Below are 13,350 nucleotides of genomic sequence, written 5' to 3'. Positions count from 1 at the left end.
GGAAAAAGCTGTGATGGAATACATAGTAGACTTGAACCAGCTGATGTCAACAGCCCTACCTCCACTGACTTCTACACAGCTAAAATGGTTGACCCTCATTAAAAATCTGCCCCAGTAATTCTGGTCCTTCTCTAAATCTGTCTCTTATTAGCAAATGAGTTTCCTGAAGTACCTTCATCCATCTTGTGCCCCTCTTCCTATCTAGTATTTTCCAGAGTAAGACATCCTTCGGTAGAATACATTTCACTAGGTTAATTCCCCTGAGGTTTATAAATAATGTCACATAAGCACAGCATCTTATTTGCTGTATCTGCTTCATTTATTTCAATACAATTCAGTTGTATTTCCCTACATGGAAACAGCAGGAAATAGCCTGCAAGTACCTAACAATACACAGGACAGTACAAAAGATGGTACCGAGTAACAAGCTCAGCACAGCTCAAACATCCAGTGAAGCTGTGACAAAAGCCTCTCACAGACCACAACTTACAAAGCCAACCTCCAAATTACCTCTTGGTGCAAGAGTCTTGATTCTCTCTGCAAAATAGAGAAGGAAGCAACACTAAAAGCTAGTTCAGCAGCTGGATCCACTTATCAGGGTTTCTCAGTCCTAAGGCTGGTGCTTGCCATCCCTCATTCAGTGGAGAGAAATGGAGTTGGCAGTGAGGAAGAAAGCCTGCTAACAGGTTGGAAATTGCTGTATAGACTGCAGGAATTAATTAAACTTCCACTGGAGCAGAGAGGAACCAATAGTGTGAGCTCTTGTGCTCTGCAACCAAAATTTACCTGGGAGCAGAACACCAGAGCTCAGGTGCCTGGCTCCAGGGTTTATTCGGTGTCTATCCCAAATCCAAGGGACACAATTGCAACCAACAGGACTTTAAAACCAGCAGGGGAAAACTGTTACTGGCCCCATCCCTTGAATCAGCAGCCTGGGAAAGCCATCAGGGGCACATGCTGCTGGGAGGGGGGGATGTGGAGGGCTTACTTGGATTTTAGCACTGACTGACCCTTTTGCCCAAGCCTGGTCATTACCCAGTAGTGTCCAAAACGCAGGCTCCAGCAGAGGGCACAGCCACCCAGCAGAAGCAGGGAGCTGGGCCAGCAGCAGAGGCAGCACCAGCAGCAGGATGTTCCTGGGAGCAGATATCACAGAATCACAGTATCTGCTGAGTTGGAAGACACCCACAAGGATCATTGAGACCAACTCCCAGCTCTGCACAGGGCCATCCCCAAGAATCACACCATGTGCCTAAGAGCATTGTCCAAACACTTCTTGAACTCTGTCAGGCTTGGTGCTGTGGCCACTTCCCTGGGGAGTCTCTTCCAGTGCCCAAACACCCTCTGGGTGAAGAACATTTTCCTAGCATCCAACATAAACCTCTCCTGACACAACTTCAGGCCATTCCCTCAGTCCCTGTCATTGGTCACCACAGAGAAGACATCACTGCCTGCCCCTGCTCTTCCCCTCATGATGAAGCCGGAGACTGCAATGAGGTCTCCCCTCACTGTCCTTTTCTCCAGGCTGAACAGACCAAGTCTGTTCCTTCTAAGGCTTCCCCTGAAGGTCCCACACCATTTCCATTGCCATCCTCTAGACACTCTCTAACAGCTAAATGTCTTTCTTATATTGTGGCACCCAGAACTGCCCCCAGCACTTGAGGTGAGGCTGCCCCAGTGCAGAGCAGAGCAGGACAATCCCCTCCCTTGTCTGGCTGTGCCTGATGTCCCCCAGGACAGGGTTGGCTCTCCTGGCTGCCAGGGCACAATATCTCACATTCAATTGCCATGGACCAGGACCCCCATCTTCCTTTCTAGTAGTAGCAGTGCTGCTCCCCAGCCTCTCATTCCCCTGTCTGTATGTGCATCCCAAGTGTCAAATCTGGCACTTTCCCTTGTTGAATTTCTTATGGCTGGTGAAATCTCAATGCTTAGCAGAACTGTCTCCTGCTGACTCCAGATGCACCCTAAGAGGTGCAGATGCATCTGCTTTTAGCACCAGAACATAGTGCACTTGGTCTGGGCAGGTTAAAGGGTTAAAGGAAGGTATCACAGCCAGAAAAGAAAGGGTTTTTTGGGGTTTTTTTTTGGTGTTTTTTTTTTGTTTGTTTTGTTTTTTTGTTTTTTGTTTTTTGGTTTTTTTTTTTTTTTTTTCGGATATGTACATCAGGTAGGCTTCCTAAGCTGGCAGCTGAGGTTTACCATTTCTAGATTCAGGGTATTTGACAGTTACCTGGTTAGAAATGTACTTATCTTGCAAGAAACAGAAAACCCACCAGCTCTAACCTGTAACTGGCTTTTCTGCCTAGTTCAACAGGGAGCCATGGGCCTGAGGTGAAGTGGGATATGGAGGCCCTTCCTCTCTGAGCTTGGACAACTCTGCTTCCTTTCCCCTCTATTAGCCTGTTCAGCATTTCAAAGGGACCAAAGCAAAGGGAGGGCATTCCTCCTTTTCAGCCAATATGTGGAGGAGAAAGTGATAAAGGTGCTTCAGGGAGTTACAAATCAGAAGATGTGCCTTCCTTGTTCAAGGGAGAGCTCAGGGACCACTTCTTCCTGTGATGCCTCCCAGTGCTCATTTTAGCTCTGTATTCTCCCCAGTCAGGGCTCTCCCTCTGAGGCATGATTAAAAGCACACTTGAGTTTTCTGTTTGTCTCAGTAGAGCATCATGGCAAGTGCAATTGTCATATTATACAACGTGGCACCAATTAACACCTAGCTACAGCACTATGGCATCTAGGTCTTTCTTCACTGATGACCACAAATCACAGCCAAGCATTTACACTATGAACAGTATGAATAGGGTACATTTTAATTATGCGAACAACATATGTAACAGATATGCAATGTAACATTTATGCTTTGTACATAAAATAACACTTTCCTTCTAAGGCTCTCCCTACATTTAAAACTCGGTAATGAATTTAGCCTTCTGTATCAGCTGTGATGGGAGGGTTTTGCTCTTTAGAAAGAAAATGAAGCACAGAAGTGACTTGTCAGAAGCATCTTGGAAACTCTGCCATTGACCCATTTAGGCTTAGTGAATAAAACCCATCAAGTTCACAGGTTTGGAGTGTAACCATAAATTGTGTTTGCACTTGCCTGCTTCTGCAGCCTGACTGAAGCCCAACAAATATTCTGTTGATTCCTGTAATAAAAATCAGCTTTTTGACCTTCAGAGATCATGCCATGACACAAGTTATAAGGAACAAGTGATGAAATTTCCAGTCTTCTGGGTGTTCATTTGAGCAGATGAGGGGTTCAGATAGGAATTACATTGATTTGCTTCCATCCTACGGAAGCTAGTGAAGAGCCCCATATGGAAATGCAAAGAATCTTCCTCTGGTCAGTTCCTTGTGCTGATCAGTGCTCATATCTGATGTATCCGTATTCAAACCTTCATCCAATAGTCATACAAACATGTTGGAAAATCCATCTCTCTTCTTTGGACTGTCCTGGACAAGGTAGAGAAAAATGACAGGAAAAAGGATCTTGGGATCAAAGATAGTGATATATTTCTGTATCTTCCTATGCAAAGGCAATTCTTATCCCTGGAAGGATCTTTCCCAATATCTGTATTTTTGAAAATGCTGGAGAAAAATCCCATTGCTGTAAGCTTGCAATGCTGTGGGCTTATCCTTGGACAGCACCTGGCTGTAGCAATACGCATTTCCCAGTTTACAGATAGGTAGAAAGATGACCACTGAAGCAGTAAAAGAAGTTTAAAACAAGCAGATAGCTGGAACTAAAGAACAACCTGTCTGCTCAGTAATGTATAAAACCCAGAGACAACTGACACTTCACACTTTAGCACCCTTGCCATACTTAGCAGGTGGTCTTTCTTCCCTGCCCATCCCACAGCCCCTGGAGATGTTTCGAGAGTTGGCCACTACAACTTGCTGGCTCACTCGGCCCCTTTAGAAGAGTGCAAGGGAGCATCCCAATTCCAGCTGCACCACCAAGCACAGTACTCACCTTTTCTATGAGCCAGACCTGACCTTTCAGGGAGCCAACGCAATTCATTGCACAAGCTATTTACCTTTCTTTTTTTAGATGAATTACCCACCCACTGTAGTGAGCAGCATCAGCTGATGGAGGGGCCAAGGGAATGCCAGGGTTGCAGAAGCAGGGGGAATGCATGACCAACAGGAGAGCAAGGAGCAGAAACTCCCCTTCTGTGGCAACCAGGCTGGTGCAGCCCTTCCACCCAGGCCTTCCTGCCAGTGTGGCAATCGGTTGGAGTGCAGAGAGCAAGATGACATGTTATTTTGGAACACTCACCAAATAGCATTCATCCTCCAAACAACTGTAATTCCTGTGGCTCTTCTGTTGGAATGCAAACAGCTTGAGGCACACAGGCCTGGTTATGTGCCCAACTGCAGGTGATTGTGTCCACAGGTAGGTAGGCTAGGGTATCCAGCACATTTCTGGGAGTGGTACAGAGGACATGAAATTTAGAGGAACAGCTGCTGGAGCCCAAGGAGAATACTGGAGAATATCTCAAATAGCAGTACCATGTATAAAATTTAGGTCCTCCGGGGGTTCCCTGGGTTCCCAGCCAGTCCGGAGAGTGATCCTCGGCTGGCCGGTCCGCAGGGAGGGGTAGATGAAACCCGGAAAGCTCCACCAAATAAAGACGAGACGTCTCCCGAGCAGCAGGATCCGAGAGGTTTATTGTAGGAGAGAGAAGGAGCACGAGGAGAAGGCAAGGAGCACGAGGAGAAGGCAAGGAGCAGCAACACTCTCGGAGGGAAAACTGACTCAGGGAGCCTAGTGCAAGGGCGGGACCGAGAATATAAGGGCAGAGGGATAGGAGTGGCTAGGGCACAAACCAACCAATGGGTAACGGGTAGAGGGGAGGAGACGGGATGGGGTGACATGTAATGAACCAATCGGGATACAGGAGAGGAGTGGCATTCTAACAGGGTCCAATGGGATTAACAGAACAGAAGAACTTTCTAGAACCGGGGAGTGTGTTAAGCTTTGACAGACAGCCTCAACTGGGGAGGGAAACAGCATGTGATTGACAACTTCTGGCTATATTGAAGTTGCCTCCCAAGGGAGGGCGGGGACCCCTCCCACAACTCCCCCTTTTTGGTTTATTAAAAAAACATTCCCCATTGTTCTGGTTAACAATTTCTTAAAGATAGTTAAGGCAACAGAAATTAAGAAAATTATGATTAAAACCCAAACTAAACCTTTAACAATTGGAATGGCCCACCCAGGAACACCCCATTGAGAAAAGATCTTGTTCACAGCGTCCACAGCCCCAGTTTCAGTCTTTAAGTCCTTTACCAACGCCTGGATCCGCTGGATGCTGGCTTGGATGGATGTGCTCTTTGATGACAAATTGAAGCAGCACATCCCCTCAAAGTCCTCGCAACTGTGGCCATGGGCGAGCAGCAGAAAGTCGATGGCCGCTCTATTTTGTAAGGTGGCATGCCTGGTGGTCTCTTCTTCCGCTAAGAGATCTGGTAAGGCGGCAGAGGTAGCATTGGCCTGCTTACTCATCCAACACCCCAGGTGAGAAATCTCACCGAGGGCCTTTGCTGCCGCATACCACGGTAAAAAGATGGATGCAGCGACCCTCTTTCCTTTGCCCCAATCATAAATTTCCGAGTCGCAATTTGGGTCAAATTCCCCATAAGATCTTTTTTGGCGTGCCGATTGACTTCCCCTTTTCCAATCAATAATTTGTGTTTTGTTGGGGGTTAGGGTAGTAAGCCTGCCAAGGCTACAGGGACCCCCTTTGATCTTAGAGGGGATCCCAGCCCACACCCTGTCCCCACAGATTAAAAACACACCCCGAGGGAGCTCCTTAGGGTATGGGTAGGACTTGATCAGAATCGGGCTAGTATAGTTGCACCACTCATTAATATATTTTTTGTCAGTTGGAGTGACCTCTTTGATGTTATACTCTATTTTTCCTTGAGGGGCCTTAGTGTAGAATCTAATGCATAAATGAGCCCTCGTGGACCCCAGTAGGTCCAATTCCTGGGGTTCCTGTGGTGCCTGCAGTAGTGTCCTTATCCAACTCCCCAAGGAGTCCGCCGGGTTGGGTTTCATCACTGTGAATGGAAAATCATTTTCCGACAGGGGGACTCCCACCAGGCATGTAGACAACGGGTTGCCTACACCTCCCATGGCCATGCAGAGTTGTTCCTGCCCGATGGACTTTGCCAGCGTGACCCAGACGTTCTCTTTGGGCTGTGGTACGATCCAGCTTCCTGCCAGGTGAAGCCACACGATGATGAAAAGTGCTGCTGCAGGAAGCTGGTCACTGCAGGGTGTTCTGGCTGCTGCGACTGCCATTCTGGGTGGACCAAAGTCTAATAAATAGACACATAACGGAAATAAGAATAGTGACCCCTTTGAATCCCCATCCTCCCCCGTGTAAATCGAAATAGTAACAAAACAGGAAAACAAAATCAGGTCAGGTATGAGGGAAGAAGGGGTGAGGAAAGTGGTAGGACGGAAAAGGGTGAGGGATGGTAGGGGATGGGGTCAGAGGATAAGTAGTCCAAGCCGGCGGGAAATGCCGGTTAGTTATTAAAGTCCTGACGGCGATACTGGCTGGTCTAGTCTTCTTCCTTTTCCTTCGACTCCACGCGACGGTGGTTTCTGATGGAGCTGGCGTCTCGGGGGAGTGTTCCGGGGGTTGGCTTTCTGTAGAGATGTCCTCCCGGTACGGTTTGATGAATTTCCCGGGGATCCACCTGGGGCCCTGTTCTGTTGAAACACATCCATACCCTCTCCCCCACGTTATTAGAGGGTATGGACCTTTGATAACTTTAGACTCAGGGTCTTTTATGAGCACAGGAGGTCTCTCCTTCAACTGCGCCCTGGTGTTATTGTGGAAATGGCGCAGGATCGGGGGGTTTGGCTCACGGTCTGAACAGTTCATGAAATTGAGAACATACAGGGCCTTGCACAACCTCTCTACAGGGCTCGTGGTGATGGCCGAATCGTTTTGTTGTTCTAATAATTTTTTAATTTCCTGGTGTTTTCGTTCCACGATTGACTGCCCTGTAAGGTTGTGTGGAATTCCTGTAACGTGGTCAATGCCCCATAGTTGCACAAATTCCATGAACTGTTTGGACACAAACCCTGGTCCGTTATCAGTCTTTATAGTTTTTGGGACACCCAGAGTGGAGAAAGCCATATATAGATGTTTTATAATGTCTTTGGTTTTTTCCCCCGTATGTGTGGAAGCAAACACTGCCCCCGAGAATGTGTCCACCGACACGTGGAGATATTTGAGCTGCCCAAAGGAAGGAAAATGAGTAATGTCTGTCTGCCAGATGTCCAATGCTCCCAGTCCCCGGGGGTTAACCCCCGTCGCTACTGATGGTAATGCGTGGGACTGGCAGTTGGGGCAGGTGGCTAAGATGGCTCGCGCCTGCTCCTTAGAGATCTTAAATTGGCGGCATAGAGCTGGAGCATTCTGATGGTAAAAGGCGTGGCTCATCTTAGCCTGCATATGGACATCTGGCAGGGTGGGTCTTAGAACTGTCTGGTTTACAGAAGTGGAGGTGGCCAGCATCGCCAGGGTATCTGCTCTCCGGTTACCCTCAGTGATGTCACCTGGCAGGTCAGTGTGTGACCTAACATGCAGAATATGATAAGGTTGCTCTCGGTGGGAGATCAGCCAAATTAGTTCTGAGAGCAAGCTGTAGAGCGTTTTGTTTTGAATTTCTTTGAGCAGGGCATGTTCGGCCCGCTCTGCTATCCCGGCTACATATGCCGAATCAGTTACCAAATTGAAAGGTTGTTGGAATTTTCTGAAGGCTCTCACAACCGCTGCAAGTTCAGCGATTTGGGGGGATCCCTGAACTATTTGGACGTCAGATTCCCACTTCTGACTGTCCGGGTCCTTCCAAGTGATCACTGATTTGTGGGATCTTCCCGACCCATCAGTGAACACTGTGAGAGCATTTTTTAGTGGTATTTTGCTTTTAAAAATTTTTGGAGCCAGGTATAAAGTGTCTTTAAATAATTTGTGCTTGGGATAGTGTATCCGAATTTGACCAGGATAGCTATCTACTGAAATCTGCAAATTTTCATTTGTTTGTAAAAGGAAATCCAATTGGTCCAAATTTAATGGTAAATAGATGCATGCTGGGTCACACCCTGCGAGGGTCCGGAGGCGCTGGCGGGCCTTAATGATTAGTTTAGACATAATTTCAGGATATGTTGTTATTGTTTTGGCGGGTTGGTGGGGGAGGAACAGCCACTCAATGATAAGGAGTGGGTCTCTCTGGCTGTCGTCCCACTGGAATAGCAGGGCGTGTAAGTTGGGGGACTTACCCAGGATGGCACACTGGATTGGGAGGGACCGCGCGACCCGATGCGCCTGGCGGGACTTGATAGCAGCTGCGACTCTCTCCAAGGCCTCACGGGCATCCGGTGTGAGATGTCGTGGGGATGCCAGGTCGCCGTCGCCTTTCAGCAGGTGGAAAAGTGGCGACAGCTCCTCTGTGGTGAGTCCCAGGAGAGGTCGAATCCAGGTGATGGTACCGCAAAGCTGCTGCAAATCCCGCAGGGTCCGTGGGTCGTCCTTGATGACAAGAGACTGGGGCGCGACGGTCCTTCCCGTAATTAGGAAGCCCAGGTATTTCCAGGGGGACGACAGCTGGATTTTGTCTTCTGCGATTTGAAACCCCGCATCTTTAATGGCTTTAATGGTCCTGTCCAAGGCTGCTTGTAGATATGTTGAGCTAGCAGCACAAATCAAAATATCATCCATATAGTGAAGGATGATGGCCTCTGGAAAAAGGCGACGAACTGGGGAAAGGACCTGTGCCACAAAGGTTTGGCAGAGCACCGGAGAATTCTTCATTCCCTGGGGCAGAGTGGTCCATTGATACCGTTTGTACGGCTCACCTCGGTTGAGAGAAGGAACCGAAAACGCGAACCTGGGAGCATCTCCGGGGTATAACGGGATGTTGAAGAAACAATCCTTGATATCAAGGATTGCGAGCTGCCAATCCCGGGGCAGCATAGAGGGAGAGGGAAGGCCTGGTTGCAAGGGCCCCATATCCTCAATAACATCATTAACCCTGCGTAGGTCTTGGAGCAGGCGCCACCTGTCTCTGCCAGGCTTTTTAATAACAAAGACAGGTGTGTTCCAGGGGCTGGTGGAAGGTATTAAATGCCCCAGGCGCACCTGTTCCTCTACTAGTTCGTTGAGCGCATTAAGTTTTTCGATTGGCAAGGGCCACTGGTCCACCCACACCGGTGTATCAGTTTTCCAATTAAGCGGTGGGGAGGTGCGCTCCGCAGTGGCCCAGACTAAAAATCCCACGCAGGGCTAGGGATGTCGAGACGGGCACCCCATTGGGACAATACGTCCCTGCCTAATAATTTGATGTTAGATGCAACTACGAAAGGCCGAATTGTGGCAACCTGGCCCTCCGGCCCCTCCACACACACGAGGTGCTTACTGCGTCGGGAATTGACGGCTCCTCCGACGCCGGAGATTGTGCCACAAGGGGACACTAACTCCCAGTCGCGCGGCCACTCTGCCTGAGGGACGATGGTAACGTCTGCACCGGTGTCTGCCATCAGGTCCAACGAAATGTTTTTCCCCTGAAAAACAAAGGTAGTTTTAATAATTGGTCTTTGTCTGCTAACATTCTGAATGAAGAAAGCAGAAGGGTCTTGATCCGTAGGAAAGTCTGATAAAATGTTGCAGCCAGTGTCATTGAAGTGTATATGATCGGTAGGAAAGTCCGATAGAATGTTGCAACCAGTGTCCCTGAAGTGCATGTGTAAGATGTAGCACAGAGCTAAAGGAGACCCTCTCGGCAGAGAGAACGGAGGATGATGGCACACCACGGAGACGTTGAGCTCTGCCCCTGGCTCGAAGTAGACGACCTCCGGGATGATGGTGAGGTCGTCCGGCGTGCTGATGGAGTCCCCGATGAACAGCACTGTGACGGGGTGGTCGCAGTATGGTGGCGGCAGGAATCCTACCGGGACACGGACCAAGTCCTCATCTGGAAACATGATGTGGATGGAACTCCGGAGGACTTGGCGGCGGGCACTGTTCAGTTGTTGAGTCCGTCTGAGGAGCCGGAGCTCGTCCTCCTGGCTGCGGATGTCCGGAGAAACGTGCCGTTGGGGCAGTGGTTCTCTGGGAGTGATGGCAGCACAGGGCGTTGGGACGGGCCATTTGTTGTCGTAGCGCGGCCCCTCAGCGCGCTCCGCCTCCCGTTTCCCGGCCGATGATAACGAAGATTCCTGTAAGGTAGTCTTGGGGAGGGGTTATAATGAGGGTAGGACCTCTCTGGTGGCCAGTGTGGGCAATTGGCTTGTATATGGCCCAGTTGGCCGCAGCCGAAGCAGCGCGTGTTCATGAGGTCCACCATTGCCTCCCCCACACCTCTGCTCACCGCAAATGCCACAGTCTGCTCCATCGATGCCGCTTTTGTGCACGCCTCGACCATCTTGGCGATGGTCGGCTCCGGATCCTGGGGGAGAGCTCGCAGGATCTTCTTTGTCTCCGGGTTGGCATTGGTCAAGGCCATCTTACGCAGCAGTTCTTCTCGAGCCTCGACGTTCTCAATCTGCCGGTCTATAGCCTCCTTTAACCTGTCAATATACTTAATAAAAGTCTCATCAGGGCCCTGGAGGATGGATGTGAAGTTCTGGAGAGGGGTAGTTCCATCAGGTATTTTTAGTAGGGCCTCCTTCCCAGCATCTCGGATGTCAGTTAGCAGATTGTCGGGAAGGAGGATCTGATCTTCTGGTTTACTAAATTCCCCTTCCCCTGCCAGCGCCTCCAGGCCCTCGGCGCCATCTCCCAGCACCTCCTTAAGGTCATATTTGGTTAGAATAGGTTTTAATAGCTTTTTCCAATGTATTTCCCACAGAAGAAATTCTGTGGGGGACAGCAGAGCCTTCGCTATATATCGAATGTCATGCTGCACCAAAGTATGTCCAGTAAAAGTAAGGTCCAATATGTTTTTAAAAAATGGGGAATTTCTCCCATAGTCCTTGGCTGCCTTCCTCAATTCCTTCACCTCCGTATATGGCAGCTGTTCCCACCGCGGTTCCTTCCCCCTCTTGAGTCTAACCGGTGCTGCGATTGGGCCTAGATCCCTGGCGAGATCTAGGTCCCCATCCCTAATGGCCTTGGCCCTTATCCGGGCCCAGCCCTCCCCTGGCTTGGTTGTTGGCCGGGGGTCGTCACTGTCCTCATCCTCTTCTGAAGATGAGGCAGGACAGGCTAGGGCTCGAAGCCTCTCCCTTGCCGGTGGGTCCTGGTTATGAGAGACCCTGCAGGCCAAGATGGCCTGCTTCCGGCAAAGCCTACTTCCGGTTCCGGTAGCGTGGGAACCGGAAGTGGCAGGAGAGGGGGCGTGGCCTGACCCACCCACTGGGGCATGGCCTGTCCCACCCACCGGGGCGTGGCCTTCTGGGAGGCCTGTCCCACCCACCAGGGGCCCGCCCAGGGGTGTGGCTAGGGAGGCAGGGTGGGAGGGTCCCGACGTCACCGAGATCGACGCATGATGGGGGGCGGGACCCGACGCAGGGGCGGCAACCGACGAAGGGGGCGGAGATGGTAAAGTGGCGGGAACCGGAGGGGTTGAGGAGGAGGAGGCGCCATTTTGTGTCTCAGGGCAATCGGCCACGAGGCCGCCGCCATTTTGAGGTGTTATTAAAACAGAACTGGAACTGAGAGTAAAACTGGGGTTGGGGGCATGAGGATCAAGGGAATGGATAGGGCTCGTGCTGGGGTGGCCAGTCCCAGCACAAGAGAAGGACAGAGTGGAACGGGAGGCAGCAGGGAGACGGTGGCAACCCTGTGCCTTATTTTGGCAGGATCTATCTCCCGATCCACCCTTAGGGGAAATGGGGTTAGGAGCGAGGGGGGCGGAATAAGGGGTAGGAAAACTGGGACCCGAACTTTCCCCTTTTTGTTTAACTAAATTAATAATAATATCATAAATAGGAAAAAATCTCCCGACCCTAAAATTCCCAGAAACTTGTAAATCATAAATATAACGCCCAACTTTTCCCCAGAATGAAATAGAAAGAACATCCTCAGTAGAGGCATCTGGAAAATGATCAAAAATGAAAATAACAAAAGATTTAAGGACCCGCTTATTAAAAGAAACATTCCCCAACTGAAGGGTAGCTTTAACTTGGCAATAAAAGTCTCGTCTTGCAGGGGAGAGGCGGTTACCCATCTCCTCGCTGCAGAAGAGAATCCCCACCCGAGCAAAGGAAAAAAGGAAAGGATAAGAGCCTGCGTCGGCTGCTCTCCTCGAGCAGCTGCACTCACCCAACTACGACGCGGCGAAAAGAAAAGCTGAGGCGGGGTAGTGGAGCTCTGCTGGTGTCGTGAAATCCGGGGCTTCCCTTGAAGCTGCAGGGTCGGATATCCACGACTTGTCAGCAGATCCAGGAGACAGGAGTCTTCTTAAAACAGAAGAACAGCTACTCCTGGGATTGGCGGCGAACGGCGCTTGTAATCCCACAGCGCAGGGTCACAGATCCTCACACGGCAGGAGACGCTCGTCGGAGACCGGGGCAGCGATCACCGTGTTCGAGGCGCCAATTGTATAAAATTTAGGTCCTCCGGGGGTTCCCTGGGTTCCCAGCCAGTCCGGAGAGTGATCCTCGGCTGGCCGGTCCGCAGGGAGGGGTAGATGAAACCCGGAAAGCTCCACCAAATAAAGACGAGACGTCTCCCGAGCAGCAGGATCCGAGAGGTTTATTGTAGGAGAGAGAAGGAGCACGAGGAGAAGGCAAGGAGCACGAGGAGAAGGCAAGGAGCAGCAACACTCTCGGAGGGAAAACTGACTCAGGGAGCCTAGTGCAAGGGCGGGACCGAGAATATAAGGGCAGAGGGATAGGAGTGGCTAGGGCACAAACCAACCAATGGGTAACGGGTAGAGGGGAGGAGACGGGATGGGGTGACATGTAATGAACCAATCGGGATACAGGAGAGGAGTGGCATTCTAACAGGGTCCAATGGGATTAACAGAACAGAAGAACTTTCTAGAACCGGGGAGTGTGTTAAGCTTTGACAGACAGCCTCAACTGGGGAGGGAAACAGCATGTGATTGACAACTTCTGGCTATATTGAAGTTGCCTCCCAAGGGAGGGCGGGGACCCCTCCCACAGTACCAGACACCTATCTCTCTGAAAACGAGTTGAGACTGAAGCAACTTATGTTAAGGGTCCTCAGCTATAATGTAACATAGCTCCAGCTATACTGATGAAACTGCTGGGATATAGGATACTGCAAGGTTTGAGTAGCAGGGGCAGAGCCTGCCCACAGACTTCCCCAAACCTCTGAAATAATGACAGCAGGTTTAACATACAGCTGGGTACAAAAA

General features: G+C 50.2%; 1 protein-coding gene across 1 annotated transcript; it reads right to left on the bottom strand.

Annotated features, from left to right (window-relative positions):
* Nucleotides 1-5,010: 5,010 nt before the first annotated feature.
* LOC128806950 (uncharacterized) lies at nt 5,011-12,378 on the bottom strand. Its single transcript, XM_053976850.1, has 2 exons — nt 12,291-12,378; nt 5,011-6,330 (listed from the first exon to the last, which is right to left on the bottom strand). Exon 2 carries the CDS (start codon nt 6,311-6,313, stop codon nt 5,039-5,041), a length of 1,275 nt encoding a protein of 424 aa, XP_053832825.1. The 5' UTR covers nt 6,314-6,330; nt 12,291-12,378; the 3' UTR covers nt 5,011-5,038.
* Nucleotides 12,379-13,350: the final 972 nt, after the last annotated feature.

This window comes from Vidua macroura, chromosome 4 (genome assembly GCF_024509145.1).
Source record: "Vidua macroura isolate BioBank_ID:100142 chromosome 4, ASM2450914v1, whole genome shotgun sequence".
Taxonomy (NCBI): domain Eukaryota; kingdom Metazoa; phylum Chordata; class Aves; order Passeriformes; family Viduidae; genus Vidua; species Vidua macroura.
The sequence above is the reverse complement of the archived record's forward strand: the minus strand, read 5'-3'. Positions and strand labels throughout refer to the sequence as shown.